Below are 19,324 nucleotides of genomic sequence, written 5' to 3' on the forward strand. Positions count from 1 at the left end.
TGTTCAGTTTTTGTAAGAAACTGCCAAACTGTTTTCTCCAGTGACTATACCATTTTACGTTCCTGTCGGCAATATATGAGTGATCCAGTTTCTCTGCATCTCACCAGCATTCGCTGTTGTTGCTGTTTTTTGTTTTAGCCATTCTGATAGGTGTGTAGTGATATCTTATTGTTGGACGTGATTCGTTTGCTTATTTGCCATCTGTATAGCCTCTTTAGTAGTATAGCGCTTCAGGTTTTTTGGCCGTTTTCTAATTGGGTTGTTTGTTTTTTTACTGTTTATGAGATATGTGGTCTTCAGGTATTTACTTGCTTTCATGAATTGTTACAAAGATGAATCAATTCGAGTAGTTATGGAGGGAGAACACAAAATACAGTATGTTTTCAGACAGAAATAGAAAAGCGTGCTGTCTTTCTGAAAGGCAGATTTGGCAGTGCATTTACATTAACATGGCAAAGTAAATGAACATGGAAATATTTAGGTTCATCCTTTGCATTCTTCTTTAGCATCCATATTTTGAAGCTATGTCTTTATGTATTTGTCAGAAATGCAAAAGATGTTACATAGTTTATTACAGTCAGCTCTTGGAATTTTTTAAAGGCTTTATAAATAAACCAACTAGAAATGTAGTCTCTTTAACATTTGTTTTTAGTGTCTGGGCAATTGTATTTGATCTGGTCTCTGACATTTGTTGTATTTGAGACTTGGGCCAAATTATTTAACTCTGATAACTCAGCTTCCCCATCTGTAAAAATAAGAAATAGTATTTTATGTCGGGAAGATGATTACATTAAATGAGATAATTTATGTGGCCCTTTGCACATAGCACGGACTCAAATGTTAGTTATATTCTCTGTAGCAGAATATTAAATAAGGCCAGTCACAGTGGCTCATGCCTGTAATCTCAGCACTTTCGGAGTTCGAGGTGGGCTGATCACTTGAGGTCAGGACTTCGAGACCAGCCTGGCCAACATAATGAAACCCTGTCTCTACTAAAAGTACAAAAATTACCCAGGCGTGGTGGTGCATGCCTGTAATCCCAGCTACTCGGGAGGCTGAGGCAGGAGAATCACTTGAACCCAGGAAGCAGAGGTTGCGGTGAGCCAAGATCACATCACTGTACTCCAGCCTGGATGACAAAGTGAGACTCTGTCTTTAAAAAAAAGAAAAGAATATTATCTTAAATATATGAAGTTTATTTTCTTGTTTCCATGTTTTTGAATATAGTTAGTCAAACGTTAAAACATTTGTGAAGCTAAGTACTGATGAACTGCTAATTGTCTTAGTTAAGTCTATTACATAATGTGAAGAAAAATTTTAGGACTAAGATGACATACAGGCCTTGATCGACAGCTAAAATGTGTCTGGAAATGTTTATATATTTTATAAGCGTTTTCAACTCTTTGATCTTTCTATCGTAGGCAAGTATATCTATAGGATTAGGAAAAGGAAACCTGAATAAGCTTTTCACATTTAAGAAAAAAAGTTGCCTGAATTCTTGAATTTGGTATAAATTTCATGAAGCCAGTGATCTTTGTTCTGTCTGGATGAACGGATGTAATACTCTTGCGTACCTGCTGATAACTGAGTTAATATTTTAGCCTAGTAACTTAAGAATTAATCAAATGCAGTTTTAGTGCCTTGTATTTTGGTGACCTCTTTTGAGAAGTGAGGACGCACAAAGATGATCTGCATTCTCTCAGTTGTCTTGGGAAGTCGTTTGCTCAGTGTTGAGGAGAAGACTCGGAAGCCAGAGTCTGGTTTTGTGTCCTGGTTGTGGAGCCATCTCTTTTCCTAGTTGTGTGATTTTAGGCGATTTACTGAACCTCTGCCACATCTGTAAAATAAGATTTATAGTACTTAAAGGCTTGCTGTGAGGTTTAAATGAATTATATGTAAAATGCTTCTCCTAACACCACCTAATCCCCCAGTAGTAGATGTGTGTTCCACTAGCAGTGGTACAGTTTTGCAGGGATGTAAAGGTTATTATGAGAGAAACTGGTAAAATTTGAGGCTATGGTCTAGACAACCTTGAATTAAATCATTAAAGGAGTTTGGGGAATGTTTGTCTTTGTTGTGCTTTGGAATTATTTATCTGATAGTCTATAGGGAGGAGGCTGAGAAGTTTGGGATAAAGGTCTTCCACCTGATCTTGATGATGGCAAGAATATGAGCATCCAGCTTGTTGTCTTAGGCAGTTGCTTTAGCAGCTTGGGAGAATAATAGACGTTGGGAATAACTGAAGAACTGAGTTACTTTGGAGCAGTGCTATGTCCCTTGTGTACACAGAGCTGCTTTATGTGAGCTCTTCCCAGGCAGCAGAACTTGTTTAGGCTACTGCCTCCCAGGCACAATTTAATGGATCATTGACTAGAAGATGCAACAAATTTAGGCTGATTATTTTTCCTTAGGAAAAATATTTTATTCTTATTTTTTAATAGAGACAAGGTCTCGCTATGTCACCCAGGCTGGTCTTGAACTCCTGGGCTCAAGCAGGCCTCCTGCTTTGGCCTCCCACAGTGCTGGGATTACAGGCATGAACCATCGCGCCTGGCCTTTGCATAGAAAAAATAGCCTGAAATAATATGGTTGAGTTCTTACAGTCTGACAGTTTTTTCCCTCGTGATAATATAATGTTTTTGTTGATGTAATGATTAAAGTACAAATGAGTTAATGGTACAGAATTTTAGCCATGTTTCCTTGATTTGCTGCTTGAAGAATAATCAGAAATGTTTTAAATACTATTTAGCTTACATTTGTCTTACTATGCTCTCTTACTTTCCATTACTTTTTCTTTATGGCACTCCCATAATAACTTGAAAAGTTGACAGAGTTATGAATATGAATATTGTGGAGTCTGTCCAGATACCGGGTGGAAGACTGGTTTTGATCAGTTTAAGAAGTATTCTAAACTGTTCTAGATGTACGTATTTATTAGAATTCCTTCTCATAGAATACATACTAAAGATTAAGTTTCATAATACCTTGTTTAAAAAATATGTAGACCTTAATATCGGATTAACAAAAGGTGAAAGTAAATTTAAGGGTTTTGGACCAATAACACTTTAAGACTATGAGATGTTTAGTTGTGGCTTTTAATCCAAGGGAAAAACAAAGTATAAATAATTGACTTCTATCATAAGAATTTAGTAGACACAAAACATCATTGTCTAAGTTGTCTAAACTAATGAAAATGATCTTGCATTAAAGAATCACTATTTTGCTAGTATTAGTAGAATTAATTGTGCACTGATAGTTACTTTTCTTAATTTGTTTCCAGTACTGAATCAGATAGAGACAATAATATCCATATAAATTTGTAGCTGCTGTAGAAGTAATTGGAGAGCTAGTGTATATAACATCTTTTGGCCTTTTTTTTTTTTTTTTTTTAACATTTAGTAGATACTTTATATTACTTTTAGATTTTTCAAATTTTTTCCAAATTTCTTCTTAATGGGAGGCGATTATTTTACCCGAATGTGTGATACGGGTGAACCCACAGAATATGAAATAAAGGGAACTTAACTATGCTGTTAGAATTTTAATATGAAAGCCAGGGCGCAGTGGGTCATGCCTGTAATCCCAGCACTTTGGGAGGCCAAGGCGGGTGGATCACTTGAGGCCGGGAGTTCGAGACCAACATGGCCAACATGACAAAACCCCATCTCTACTAAAAATACAAAAGCTAGACAGGCGCAGTGGCAGATTCCTGTAATCCCAGCTGCTTGGGAGGCTGAGGCAGGAGAAGCGATTGAAACTGGGAGGCAGAGGCTACAGTGAGCCAAGATCGTGCCACGGCACTCCATCCTGGGTGACAGAGCAAGACTCTGTCTCAAAAAAAAAGTTAATGTGAAGTTTTTAGGTAAACTTGCTTTTGTAGTACTTATTTATTGTCAATGCCAGAATTTGAAATTTGAGGCAGCACACTTAGGTATGGTGTAGATGTCAGTTGGAAATTTGGTTATGGAGTGTTTGTTGAAGTGGTATTATCTATAAAGAACCTACAAGCTAGTATTGTTAAGTTTTAACATTGAATTGAATAAAATATAATATTTAAATCCATAAGACCTTACCTTGTTTGTAACATTCTATTGATTATTTTACTACATATATAGCATGAGACTAACCATATTTGGAGATGTTGAAAAGTATAATTTAAAGTGAAAGTGTTAGGTCAAGTTATATAACTTGAAGGTATACTACACACAAGATTGCATTTAAATTTTGCATTATTTTGGGAGATGCCTCAAGAGAAAACGTCAACTCATAACATCCTAATGAAATGTTTTGACTCTGAAATAAGAATTGATGAAATTATACTTGGGTTTAGCTTTCTTAATAAAGAAAATCTTCTCTGACAGGACCGAGGTGATGAATTCACATACACTGGAAGCGGTGGTAAAAATCTTGCTGGTAATAAAAGAATTGGTGCACCTTCAGCTGATCAAACATTAACAAACATGAACAGGTACTATTGTAAACACTGTTTAGAATTTGAACATTGAATAAAAGTTTTATTATAGGACTGTAAATTGTAACTTACATTGCAGAGGAGAATTTCAAACTGGGAGTTAAAGATCTGAAATTAAAATTCCAGTGCCTGATTATGTAATTGTTTATCAGCATCCTAACATATCTTTATACCGTTATTTTTTAAATGCCATAATTTCTAGTCTTAATGTATACATGTGGTATGCATTTGAAAATGTTAACAACTTTGAAGGAAAGGAGCCTGTGTAATTTAAGTGAAATTGAGAATAAGGTGGCTTGTCTACTACTACATTGGTCAAAGCTAAAAGTGACAAACTCCTTTTTAGAGTAAACTCAGTAATGTGAAATAAAGTTATGTTTGGGAGCCACATTTATGTACATAAATGAAGCATAAGGTAACTTAATCAGATCTGTACTGAATGTACTTTTAGAATGTCTGCTAATCAGATATCTTCTAAGAGTTGTTAAAGGGAATGTTCATTTAGTTACAAAAGTGATCTTTTCTAACTAAATCCCCTTAAGACATTACAAAAGAGCCACCGTGTGCTGACCTTTATTCCATAGAAATACTAATGACATCTCAGCTCCCATGGGTACAGAAAATTTATTAATTTCAAAATGTTTTATTTTATAAATGCATGCTAATACCAATATTAATAAGTAACCCAGACCACCAGATAGCAAAAATCACATTATAGTTTGTCCTACTGAAATTTTTGTGAACGTTTCATAAAGTTAACTGTTTTTATATCCTGTTATTAAGGGTATTTCGTCGATTGAATAAAACTGAGTGTTTTTCACTTTGAGTCTACATCACTCAGTTTTAAGTAGTGTCCCCTTAATTTCTGATTACTGTGTGATGTAAAGAATATACGAGTATGATTTCAAGACTTTCATGTGTATCAATTTACATAGAATCTCTGTTTTTATGTGTTCTATATTGTTTCTGACAGTAGGATTATTTTTACTGAACCAGCAGAGGAGACAGGTCAGATTTGCTGGTGAAAACATTCTTGAGACACAGGAGCTTAGCTATTCTTTTCTAGCAAGAAAGCAGTCCTTCAAGAAGAATGTCTTAAAATAAATATTTTGATGTGTTGTTGTCAATGAAAATGTATCTCAAATTTGCAAAAGGACTCTTTCAAGTTGTCAAATCTGAAAATTATTTTTCCCTTTAATAATCGATAATTTTGCTTGAAAGGAACTTCCTTCATAACTATCCACCATTGTAATGTACATGTTAGATTCCTTTCACACTTTTGGATAATCTGATAAGTACCGCTACAGTCTCATTAGAAAGTAATTGACAAGCAGGAAACATGTTTGCTGTAAAGAGGAGATAGTGAAAATGAAATATCAACTGAAAACAATTTAGAATTGAATTATCAGAGAGACTTTAACATCCCGTCTGTCAGTTTATACGTTAAGTTGTGAATACGCCTTGTGATTGTAAAAGTGCTTGAGCAAAGGTACCTGTATGTCTTACAAACATGAAAACTGAGGTGAAAGGCCCTTTGCGCTGACCCATAGTATGCTCTTTCCCCAGTAGTGTATGGTTGAATTCATTTTTGCTTCTTTGCTAAGAGGTAGTTCGACACCTTCTTGCTGCTGAGTTTATTCCTATTTCTTCCCAGCTCTTCCAACTTTAAGAAACTGAGGAGGGCAGCAAAGTAACCTGGCCATCTTTTATCAGGGCAGTCAGAGGCACCTGACTGGTTGAGTGGCAGATAGATTAATGGAGGAGCTTTGTTGCTGTATTGCCCAGTTTCATCCTCTTGGACTCTTTTCATATACTTGAATAGCCTAATTACCTGAGGCCAGAAGTGAGTTGACAGTACCAGTTAGTGGTGGCAGTAATTATGACTGAAGGTATCCGTGAGCATTAAAGCATTCCATTCAGTGACATGAAGGTAATACTTACCCTAGCTCTTTAAGATAAAATAGGTATAATATCTCAATAGGTATTCTGTAAGTAAGACGTAATACTAGCCCTAGAGTTGATGGCTGTGTTTTTTTCTACCTTCCAGAATTTTAATGCATCTTCCTTTTAGATTAAAAAAAGGGTAACTTGGGAAGCTTCAACTCTTTGACCACAGCTATATAAGTTATTTTTTAAAACAAAATACTTTCAGGTTTATTTACTCACTAAAAATATAACTATGGTCAAGATGTTTCTTTTCAATAGGTTAGTCATATTCTTGAAGTCTATTTTTTTAACTTGAGCCTGCATAAAAAGAATTAAACCCTGAAGAAGTATTTTATGTCGTATCTGCTTTCACCAGATTGGGTATAGTTGTGTTTTTTGTTTTTTAAACCTTAAGTGTTCTCAGTGTTTTCTTTTCACTTAAGATGTAGGTGTCCTAGAGGAAAATGCTAATTTTAAACTGATTCTAAAATTGTTATTTTAAAATACTAAAAATAATTTAAATACAGATTTTGGTACAACTAGGTTCTCCCAAGAGTAAGGTTTTCTAACATCTAATAAGCTCATTGATTTACTACTATTAGGTGAATGTATATACTAAGTAAGTTCCAGCTAAGTCAGTTACTACTTCCAATTCAGTGTTCCTCTTTGACCATGCATTAATGCATTATCAGTAAAATGTAGTGATCTCAAGCAGCCAGAAGTCTTCATTGTCGTTAGCACAGGCATTTGGATGCTTCAGGCTTATTGAAATTTATCTTTTTATGGAGACCTTTAAAGAATATTCTGATACACCACTTATTCTTAATATCTTTTAAACTTTAAGGATTCTCTATTGTCTGGAATGTGGAAAGTAGACCTGGGAAGGTCATTTGTATCTTGCTCACAAATTTATATTTCTGGATTTCTTTCTACATTATTCCAGCAATTCACCTCACACCCTTAACAAAGATCACTATTGAAACAATCATTTGCTTTAGTTTTCCAACGTTCTCCCTTCCCCCAACAAACGTTATTTAAAGAAAAATTCCATGTATTTCTAGTTGTTTTCTATTATACGTGGCACAGATGTTATTACTTTCAGAAGAACCCTACAGGCTATCTGAGAACCAATCCCCTGGCTTGGGGGTGACATCAGAAAACTGATTTGTCTTCTCTGCTGGTGGGGGAAAGCATAATCCTATTATCTGGAATAATATGGAAAGAATCATAGACTCTTAACCATCAGGTAAGGTATAATTCACCTTTTAATTGAGCTAATGACTCGATTGTATGCTTGAAGAAAAATTACGTGGTATAAAGACTTTTTTGTTGTTTTTTAGGGCATTGGCCCTAAACTGTGATGCTCCATTGGATGATAAAATTGGAGCAGAGTCTCGGAATTGGAGAGCTGGTAAGCCAGTCAGAGTGATACGCAGTTTTAAAGGGAGGAAGATCAGCAAATATGCTCCTGAAGAAGGCAACAGATATGATGGCATTTATAAGGTGCTCTATCTGGCATGACATCTTGTTTGTCATTCTTCCTGGGCTTTCAAGGCAGGGTTGTTGCAAGAAACTACTGTGGGTGGGCTCGAGGAAACAGTAGCCATCTTATATTGCTACTTTTTCTGGAAATTGAACAGATGCATAAAGCAAACTCTTAACTTCAGCACTTTACTTTTAAGGCTTATTTCAAGTTCCTAGGGCAGAGTTGGGTTAAGATTTTTTTTTTTTTAATGTAAGTGTATGTTCTCTATAATAAAGCTATTTAAGTAACTGGCTGTTGTATAACTTGATTTTTATATACTTTTTGAATGATTTTAGTTGTAATAGATTTTCAAAGCAGAGCACATAATAATAGATTTGCGTTCTTTGTTTAAAAAGAGGCATTTGCTGCCATCTTTACGATACAAATTCTGTTAATTAGCATAATCTTGTTACTCTATTAAATGTATAGCAGTCCTCATATGGGAAGTACTGTAATAGGAATTAAGGTCAAAACTGTTTTAGCGAATATTCTTGACTTACTATCCGTATAGCAAAGCAGTATATTCAGAAGTGGCATTTCTGGCAAAGATTATTTTGATACCACTGATGTGATGAATAAGTCTAAACTTTAAATCTCAAACTGGCACTGAAATATTGTGATTTAGGTGGTGAAATACTGGCCAGAGATTTCATCAAGCCATGGATTCTTGGTTTGGCGCTATCTTTTAAGAAGAGATGATGTTGAACCTGCTCCTTGGACCTCTGAAGGAATAGAACGGTCAAGGAGATTATGTCTCCGTTTACAGGTTAGATTACATTCGTCTAGGCTGTCTGTGTGTTCATAAAAATATACACCTCTACTATCTACATGCCTTAACACTGGATATAACCCACAGCAATTGACTGGTGGACTATAAGGGGTGAGGAATAAGATCATGCAAATAGACAGAGGAAAAGAAGAGAAAAGGTAGTATCCTAGATGTCAGACTGCCGTAGGACCAAGGGTTGTGCTTGGGAAAAGCTGGACTTGTTAATTAAAAGTAAAATATTTCCAAATCAATTTGGAAATGACTTGAAGTGTGAGGGAAAGGGATTCATAAAATTTAGGTATAGGAGGCCCTGGAAAAGGACATTTATCCTAGAGGGCACAGGGGGTGTCTCTCTGGTAGGGGAAGGGTGGGGAGGTGGCTTTATAAGAGTGGTCTGCCTTCTCCCTTTCTCACTTTTCCTCACCCCTTTTCTCTCTTCCCCTGCAAAGCTGCTTCCCTGCCCTGCCACCACCTTTAGTGCTTTGTCTTTTTTCCCCTTTGCCCATGCTCAGCTGTTAACCCATAAAGACTTCATTGATTCTGTGTGCGTAGTGGATGGTATGGCTGCATTAATCCCTTCACTGCCTGTATACCCTAGAATTTGTCCCTGACACTGACTTCAGAGCATGGTTTGAGTTCATCTCCCATCATTCCCCATTGTTGTGCTTCCCATAAAAACTGCCAGCTTTATCATTTCCCCTGGCTCTGCCCACACTGCATGTGTAGGGGCTGAACTATGGGCAAGTGTCTGACCACCCAGGCAGGTGAGTGTGTGTCTTGTAATGCAAGTCTGTTTCTCTTTTTGTTGTCTTTTTAAACTCATAGAATTGATTGTTGAAAATAAGACCATCAGCTGCTAAAACAACTACTAAAATAATTCTTTTTAATATAAAAACAACTTTGTCAAATTCACTTTCAGAAGATTTTTCAGTTGTCCCTGTTGAGAGCATTGTTATAGATAGGTTATATTTGAAACTGAGCAGAAGCATGTGAGCCCATCTGCTATGATGAGTAATAGTCATTGAGGCCTGAAACATACGGTGCTGTAAGCATGACTGTTATTACAAAGCATGCTCTTCCCACCCCACCCACCCCCTCAAAGAAGGTAGCCATTGGAACATAAGGGTGATAGATAGAATGTATTACTTCAAGTCTAACTCTTAGCTGGTGGAGGATTTAGTAATTTAGTTGCTTTAGGTCTTCTAAAAGCTCCTACCCCTAACTTTAGGAGATGAGAAGTTTGACCCTTAATGTTTTTGATATTTTTTTAGATCAACTCCACAATTTACTGTGATCCAATCTGTTTGCTTTCTATTCTGTTTTGCTCTATGATTGGTTCTCATTTACCTTCACTTCTGTATTCTACTTTCCTTAAACTTTAAGGAAATCTAATCACAACTCCTGAAGACTTATTTTTCTTAGATCTCAAACTTCAGATCAGTGTATTATAAAACGGAATCTCTTAGTAGTCACAGCTACATAAATTGGGATTTTAAGAGTTGTCTGTGCTTTGAATTCTTTTCCTTTAAACGTCTATTCTATTTCTTTTATGTAAAGTTTTTCAGTTGGAGAAAGTGTAGTCTTCCCCTCCCTTTTAATTTCTCACCGGGATCTAAACCCCCCTTCTCTGTGAAGCTTAAATCTGCATTGTACTCTCCCTCCTCCCCCCATCAGTATCCAGCAGGTTACCCTTCAGATAAAGAAGGGAAGAAGACTAAAGGACAGTCAAAGAAGCAGCCCAGGGGAACCACAAAAAGGCCAATTTCAGATGGTAGGTAATGATTGCAAAATATAAATCATAACAACATACTTTTTTTTTTTTTTTTTTTTTTTTTTTTTTTTTTTTTTTTTTTTTTGAGACAAGATCTCACTCTTGTCACTCAGGCTGGAGTGCAGTGGAAAGATCTTGGCTCACTGTAGCCTTGACCTCCTGGGCTCAAGCGATCCACCTACCTCAACCTCCGAAGTAGCCCACGGCTGTACACCACCACACCTGGCTAATTTTTGTATTTTTTGTAAAGATGGGATGTCTCCATGTTGCCCAAGCTGGTCTTGAACTCCTGGGCAGAAGGGATCCTCCCGCCTCAGCCTCCTACAGTGCTAGGATTACAGGCAGAAGCCACTGCATCCAGCCAACATACTTTTTAATAAAGAGAAATATTAAGAAAATAAATTGAGAGACTTACAAGAAATGAAAGCAAAGGATTTGGCTGGGGGGGCATGGTAGAAGATGAATCTTTTGTTTAATAGTGTCAGAGCCAAATAGCAGGAAATAACAGTATCCTAAATTTTAGGGGAAATCAGATGCTGTTTTATGTTGGTTATCTTTCTGCTAAACATTACTTGTGCCAGTTAACTCTTTTGTTTCATAGTTCTGCTTAGAACCACTTGTAAGTCTGCTGATAAATTTTTAAAATAAATCTAGATGACTGTCCAAGCGCCTCCAAAGTATACAAAGCATCAGATTCAGCAGAAGCAGTTGAGGCTTTTCAACTAACTCCTCAACAGCAACATCTCATCAGAGAAGATTGTCAAAACCAGAAGCTGTGGGATGAAGTGCTTGCACATCTTGTGGAAGGACCAGTATGTGAAGATTTTTTTAAATAATAACATTCTGATATTAACAAATGATAAGTAATTGTCTCATGAAGTATGTTTTTCACACATCAGTCAAAACTTCATCCTTCTACCCGGTTTTCTAATCCAGTGCCACTACCTTTCAGAAATAATCTGAGGCAACACATATACATGTACCTAAATTTACTTTAAACCTCTTAGATGCTGGATTTTGACTTCTCTATGCCCAAAGTTACTTTACTTTGAGGTACTGTTCCTCAGAAGAATTTTCAGTTGTGAAACATGGTCAGTTTAATCTAAAAATCGCCACGAAAGTTTTTGTTACAGTTCAAAGTTACCTAACAGCATAAGTCTTAAGCAGTTCAGCACAATTTTCAAAAGCTACATGTTAAACTAAGTGGTAAAATTAACCAGATTGTCTATTAAGTATTTTTTGTTTTTAAATTTTCATTTTTTCTTAATCACATAATTTTAAAGTAAAAAGGAATCACATGGTTAATTAATGTGTGGGTTTTGTGTTAAGCTGTGTTTTGCAAGCAAGCCTTTCTTATCAAATCCCTAAAGTTGGAGGCTTCAAATATGAACTATCTCTTCATTCTTTTTTCACTTATTGTGTCTTTAATTTTACTTATAAATTTGAATCTTCTATTAAATATTGACCCCTTGTCATTTATAATACAATTACTTTTCTGTTTTCTTTCTCTCCAAAGTGTTGATATGCCCCTATGTCTGTATATCTTTTCTATCTAGACTTAAAGCAGCAACACAAAAACTCTACAGTTTCCTTTGTGAGAGATAGTGATTATTATTAAGGAAGAATTTTTTAAATAGGATTTTTAAACTTTTAGAAATGCTGAAATTTATCAAATATTTGGATTTATATTGGAATTGTTACTTCCTCAAATGTGATACATTGAGTTATCTTTGGCAAAATGAGGCTTACATGTTTAGAGGACAGGGGAAAGTGATTACACTTTGAGAAGTGTTTACTTGTATTTTAGCCAAGACACCCAGGCATAAGAAGAGTCTGACTTTGTTAGGTCACACTCATTTTCACTTATAGGAAATTAAGATACAGGAAGCAGTTGTTAATCAGCCTAATTATTCTCTGGTTGGGAAAGATAGGGCTTGTTAGTGATAACTGAGGTGAGTTTCCACTGTAGGTGGGAAAGAAGCAATTACAGATGGAGGAAAAAGCCACCTGAGTGATGTGAAAGTTGTCTTCCCTATGGGTAGTATCCCACTGGGACAGAATCTGACCTTCCTAGATCATATTATTGTGACCTTGCTGCTAGTGATTACTCTGGATGTTATGTACTATTGCCCTGGACAAGTTTTATGCCCATTCTCTTCAGATAGGCCAGGAACACATTTATTAAACCAGAAAAAAACAGGTGTTAGCCAACAGTGACTTTAAATAAATACATATGTGTATATATATTTATGTCCAAACTCCTTCCAAAGGCCCTGTGATCAGCAGCCCTACCTACATCTGTAGTCTCCTCTTAAACTAGTACTCTTGTGCCCAGATTGCTTGACTGCAGTGGTCACTGTTTTATTTAAACACGCTCGACATCTTGATAACCCTGGGCCTTTACATATGTACTGTTTCTCTGACTGGAATTCTCTTTTCATGTATCTCACTCTTTCATATCCTTTAAGTCTGTATAAATAGATTCCTCAGAAAGATCTTCCCAAACTACCCTTTCTAAAATAGCAACTCTTTAAAATTTAGTCTAAAAAATCCAAACAGATGGGGTTACTATGTTGCCCAGACTGATCTCGAACACCTGGCCTCAGGCAGTCCTCCCGCTTCAGCCTCCTAAGTAGCAGGGTTTATAGGCATGAGTCAGTTTGCTCTGTTTCATCAGTTGTTACTATCTGAAACTGTTTTTTGTTTGTTTACTCTCCTGTAGGAAGGTAAGTTCCAGGAGAGCACAGACTGTCTTTTTATTACCACTGTAGATGAGTGCCTAGCACATTGGAGCTACCTGTAACTCAAAATACCTGTATTAGATATACCCGTATTATAGGAACTATAGAAGTACCAGGTTAAATATTGGTCATTTACAAAGGAGTTTGTTAGGGAGAGAGTACCTGGTAGAAAGTTTTCAGCATCTCCCCATAATTGCCATATTTTAAAAATGTCTTTATAATACTTTGTCTGTAATGCATTTGACTTTAATGATCCTTGTTCATAAATCAGTTAATATGAGACATCTTTTGAAATGTGACATTCAATTTTTAAATTTGAAACTTGTAAGGTTTTTTTGTTTGTTTGTTTTTGAGATGGAGTTGTGGTCTGTCTCCCAGGCTGGAGTACAGTAGCATGATCTCAGCTCACTGCAACCTCCACCTCCTGGGTTCAAGTGATTCTCCTGCCACAACCTCCCAAGTACCTGGGATTGCAGGCACCTGCCACCATGCCCGGCTCATTTCTTGTATTTTTTCTAGAGACGGGTTTGGCCATGTTGGCCAGGTTGGTCTAGCACTCCTGACCTCAAATGATCCACCCGCCTCAGCCTCCCAAAGTACGGGGATTACAGGCATGAACCACCATGCTTGGCCTTACTTTTTATATTAATATAAAAAATAAATATGAAATGCACTCCCTTACTACCTAAAATAACTGAAGGATTATCTTTATGACTATTTAGAAAAAAACTAGTTTTCCTTCTAGCTTAAAAAAAAAAACAAAAAAACCCAGCCAAGATGAAATGGAGCCAGTAATGGCTTTTGAAGAATACAGGGTATCCATTTGATCATGTTTACATTAGGTGGCTCTACTTTTTATAATTTCATCCTACTGTATGTAAACATTAGCATCAGGAAGGTATGGGATTTTAGGATTGAGGTAAAATATCACAGAATAATCCTAGGAAAATAAATGTTTTGTTTATGGTATTAGATACTACAGAGTTGTTTCCTAGTGTTTTTTTTTTAAGCTCCTAAAGGCAGATATTCAAGTTTTATAACAGCAGAAGATTGAATAGATAATACATGTTCATACACTGGAATACTGTGCAGAACAGCTTTTTGAAAAAAAGGCAGTCAGTATGTAATGACCTCGAGAGAAGTTGCCCATGATTTTTTTATTTTTTAAGTGAAAAATAGTTTATCCCTGCAATATGACGTTTAGGGGGACATTGACTTTTTAACATCATATATTGACTTTGCAACTTTTCCTACGCCATACTGTGATTTAAAACTAATGTGTATGGAATGGGGTTTCTTTATGTAAGTTTGCTCTTCTCAGGTAGTCACAATCAAGACTACTTGATTTTTTTAAATAGAAGACTTTTTTTTTTTTTTTTTTTTTTTTTGAGACAGAGTCTCGCCATGTCGCCCAGGCTGGAGTGCAGTGGCACGATCTCGGCTCACCGCAAGCTCGGCCTTCTTGGTTCACGCCATTCTCCTGCCTCAGCCTCCCCAGCAGCTGGGACTACAGGCGCACGCCACCACGCCCGGCTAATTTTTTGTATTTTTAGTAGAGACGGGGTTTCACTGTATTAGCCAGGATGGTGTCAATCTCCTGCCCTTGTGATCCTCCTGCCTCAGCCTCCCAAAGTGCTGGGATTACAGGCGTGAGCCACCACTCCCGGCCTCTAAATAGAAGACATTAAATGTGACTGAAACATTTTTATTGCTAAATAATAGATGGATATATTTTGGGATACATGTGAAAGTTTGATATATTCATATAACATGTAATAATCAAATCAGGATAATTGGAATGTTCATCAATACAAACATTTATGTTTTATGCTGGGAACACTTGAATTATTCTCTACTAGCTGTTTTGAAATATACAATAGATGAATTTTATTAGCATATTATGAACTGCTAACTTTTCTTTCCTTATACTTGGATACTGTTCTAGAATTTTCTGAAAAAATTGGAACAATCTTTTATGTGCGTTTGCTGTCAGGAGCTAGTCTACCAGCCTGTGACAACTGAGTGCTTCCACAATGTCTGTAAAGTAAGTAGAATTCCTTCCTCACTTTCCCTGTTAGGCATGAAGGCACACTAATCTCTATACCTGTTTTTAGCATGCTAAGAAGCATTTTCCATGAAGCAGGATAGTTGTGGAACCTTCTAGTTAAGAAGCATTTAGTTACGTCTTGGTGGTAAATGCATGTTTTAATTAGATAGTAATAATAATTCAAATATGTGTCGTTTGAGGTATTCTATCAATGTTTGGAATTTTGAGGAGGGGCTGAAATGGGAAAGAAGGTAAGAGGTCATTGCTCTTGTCTGTAATAGCTTATATGTTTTATATATTATAGTGCAGACTGGAGTGTTTTCATTAATAAATAATATAAAACAGTTTATATCCAGCATCATGCCCAGATGAATTGAATATTGTGTTTTCAGTGTGGTGTAAAAGGAAAGTTTGTATTTTAGTCAAGCCAAGGTTTGAATCTTGCTCTACCCAGTGGTGATTATGTGCCCTAACTTCAGAACTTCAGTTTCTTTTATAAAATGGAAACAAATCTACATATGAGTTTGTGCCTGATCTTGAGTTAACTGTACATTCAATGTATTTAGTACTGCTAAATATATATATATATACACATATATATATGTGTGTGCGTGTGTGTGTATTATTTATTTATTTTTTTTTTTGATGGAATCTCTCTCCGTCATTCAGGGTAGAGTGTAGTGGTGCGATCTGGGCTCACTGTAACCTCTGCCTCCCCAGTTCAAGCAAGTCTCCTGTCTCAGCCTGCGGAGTAGCTGGGAGTACAAGCATGCACCACCCTGCCCAGCTAATTTTTGTATTTTTTAGTAGAGACTCGGTTTCACCATGTTGGCCAGGTTAGTCTTGAACTCCTGACCTAAGGTGATCCACCTGCCTCAGCCTCCCAGAGTGCTGGGATAACAGGCATGAGCCACCATGCCTGGCTGCTAAGTATATTTTTGGAAGACTCACTATATGTTAAATGATTTGATGAAGTATAAAATTCATTTCTAACCAAGGGAATCCTGATTTTTTTTTCCCCTCTAGGGCTCTGTTTAGAAAGGACAGGGTTAAAATCTAACCCAAAAGATTAGGCTAGTGGCAACCATATGTAATCTCTAACTCCATCATTTTAGTAGATGAGGAAACTGATGCACAAATTACATAAATAATTTACCTGAAGGCTCCCAATATCTGCCAGAGATGAAACTAAAGCCATGACTGTAGCCTTTTCCATAGTGCAGATTCAAGCCTTTATGTTTGTTCATTCTGTACATTTCTCTCATTACCAGTTTCTGGTTCCTATTTAAAAGCATAAGTTGCTGAGTACTTACATGCTTTATGCTCAGATTAAATCGGATGTTTTTGTTTTTACCATAGGATTGCCTACAGCGCTCCTTTAAGGCACAGGTTTTCTCCTGCCCTGCTTGCCGACATGATCTTGGCCAGAATTACATCATGGTTCCCAATGAGGTTCTGCAGACTCTACTTGACCTTTTCTTCCCTGGCTACAGTAAAGGACGATGATCTGCCTGCTTTCACTGTGTTGTTCATGGTGGCTTTTTGGACAATAAAGAATCTAAAATGGGTGGGGAGGGTGGAAGAAATGGTGGACTGTATCTCTCACGTTCTGAAGCAGCTAATCCTCTTTCCCACATAGCCATCATCTTGTGTGTGTAGTAAGAGGCCCATTTCTCAACTGTCTTTTAAATATCTAAAGGTAGTTCCTGTAACAACTAGTTTTAATGAGTAAAAAGTCAAAGCCTCAGCTCTAATTGATATCCAAGTTATGATTTATTTTGCAACTACCTCAGGACAGAAAAGATTTATGGGGATTTTAAAAATCATTGAATAACTAGTTAAATGAAATTTTAGCTACACACTGCCTCCCAAATATTAGTTGTGCCTGGTTCTTGTAATTTGATTTTACAGAAAAGGAAATGACACTTGAGATCCTTGGAATGAACACAGCTTCTAAAGTGTGCATATACTTTTTTAACGTCTCTTCTTCCATTACAATGTGTGTTTTGCAAGGACAGGTTCATTTTTTTAGCCCACTTTGTGAACTCCATTGTGCTTTTTTCTGGTGTTTTATGCAAGTTGACTACTAATGACTAATGAGAACAATAATGAATGCATTGTTGCTGCATTAGTGTAATGTGGTGTGGTTTTGCACTTAAAAGAGGTATTCATATGCTCTAGTTGTAAATGTTCATGAAAATCCACTTCTGTACTAGTCGAACTGCTTTTAGTGTCTCACCACTGGTTTTACATCTGCAGAGTTTTGAGGGCTGTGCTGACCTTTGAGAGGATTTGAAATTGCTTCATATTGTGATCCTAAATTTTATATTCACTATATTCCCTAAAGTATACCTTAATAAATATTTTATGATCAGAAAATCACCTTGTTTTGCTTTACTTTTTTACACTTGTCTGGCTTATGTTACCAGTTTCAAAGGATCCTATATCTCTGGAGTTTTTCATTGTGCATCTCTATTGAAACATTTTTTTTACTTTGCACTGGTAATGAGAACCAGAATGAAATCTTAAGCACTCAGAACAAATTTCTTCCTCAGTTTTTTTGTTTGTTTGGCATTTTGAGACAGTCTTGCTCTGTTGTGCAGGCTGGAGTGCAGTGGCACAATCTCGGCTCACTGCAAGCTCCTCCATCTCCTGGGTTCACGCCATTCTCCCACCTCAGCCTCCCGAGTAGATGGGACTACAGGCGCCTGCCACCACGCCCAGCTAATTTTGTTTTTGTATTTTTAGTAAAGACAGGGTTTCACCCTGTTAGCCAGGATGGTCTTGATCTCCTGACCTCGTAATACGCCTGCCTCGGCTGGGATTATAGGCGTGAGCCACCACGCTCGGCCCTCAGTTTGTATTTTTTTTTTTTTAAGTTTATTCTAATAGGAAAAGAATTTAAAATGGTAATCTAGTGACCATTTTATGTAGTTTGTCCTGTGTTCAGTTTTAGTCTAATCAGTGCTACTTACTTCACAGACATAAGAATGTTTTAAAACGTTCTGTTCTCTAAACTGTACTGCTAGGCCAGGCACAGTGGCTTATACCTGTAATCCCTGTGGGAGGCCAAGGTAGGAGGATTACTTGAGCACAGGAAGTCAAGACTAGCCTGGGCAGCATTACAAGACCCTGTCTCTCAAAAAATAAAATTAGCAGGGTGTGGCGGTGTGTGCCTGTAGTCCCAGCTACTTGGGAGGCTAATGTGGGAGGATTGCCTGAGCCCAGGAAATTGAGGCTGTAGTGAGCCGCGATAACACTACTGCACTTAAGCCTGGGTGACAGAGCAAGACCTTGTTGACTGTCACACCCCCCCCCAAAAAAACTACACTGTTTTCATCAGAGAAAAGTTTTAATGTGATCCAGTCTTTCCATCCTTCCATCCCTAAGTTCACAGCCATATAAATATCGTTCATTGAATACTTACTTTATACTAGTCACTTGTACGTATTATGTGTATTCATTGAATTCTACCAACAACAAATGCTATCCCCATCTTATGGGTGAATATTAGTGGCGCAAAAAGGTTAAGTAACTTGACCAAAGGTCATACAACAATCAAAAGGTGGATCTGTGCCATAAACTTAGGCAGTCTTGTGTCCAGAGCTGGTGATGTTTGCTATATAGGCAGGGCCTCACTCTTGGATATATGGCCAACTAGTTTCAGTGCTTTTCCTGAATTTAACTAAATTCCAAATCAGGTTGTGGGAAATGCCTGGAACTATTGTCTCTCAGAGCTAAACATTGGAATTATTTTTGTTTTGAAGCATTGCATTTAAATAGGATCTTCTTAAATTGAAAATGAATCATTAAATTGCATCATTCATACTATATCCCCTCTCGTATTGGCCGCATTTCTGCATGAAGAGTGGGAAATACCTTCCAGTTTCAGCTACTTGAACTGGTTTATTTCTACCACTTTGATTAGCGAAATAGCTGATTCCCACAGTTCCGCTTTGTATTGTCTGAACTCTAGCTATAACATGATAGACTTGGAAAGAAGGCTGATTATGGCTTAGCATATTCACAGATGTGAAGAATGGCCCAAAGCTAAGCAATTATTGAACCTTTGAA

The 19,324-nt window shown here is 36.9% G+C and overlaps 1 protein-coding gene across 2 annotated transcripts in view; it reads left to right on the forward strand.

Annotated features, from left to right (window-relative positions):
- UHRF2 (ubiquitin like with PHD and ring finger domains 2) overlaps positions 1-17,629 on the forward strand; it is a 101,328-nt gene extending 83,699 nt beyond the window's left edge. The window contains exons 10-16 of one of the 2 annotated variants that reach the window (XM_030811142.1): positions 4,362-4,468; positions 7,738-7,900; positions 8,548-8,688; positions 10,366-10,462; positions 11,117-11,274; positions 15,149-15,247; positions 16,610-17,629. In XM_030811142.1, coding sequence (XP_030667002.1) covers positions 4,362-4,468; positions 7,738-7,900; positions 8,548-8,688; positions 10,366-10,462; positions 11,117-11,274; positions 15,149-15,247; positions 16,610-16,756 — 912 coding nt within the window. In that variant the 3' untranslated portion in view covers positions 16,757-17,629. Of the gene's footprint in view, positions 1-4,361; positions 4,469-7,737; positions 7,901-8,547; positions 8,689-10,365; positions 10,463-11,116; positions 11,275-15,148; positions 15,248-16,609 lie in introns of those variants that run through there. The other variant, XR_004029689.1, reaches the window with a different exon arrangement.
- The last annotated feature ends 1,695 nt before the right edge of the window (positions 17,630-19,324 follow it).

The sequence above is a fragment of the Nomascus leucogenys genome, chromosome 1a (genome assembly GCF_006542625.1).
Source record: "Nomascus leucogenys isolate Asia chromosome 1a, Asia_NLE_v1, whole genome shotgun sequence".
Taxonomy (NCBI): domain Eukaryota; kingdom Metazoa; phylum Chordata; class Mammalia; order Primates; family Hylobatidae; genus Nomascus; species Nomascus leucogenys.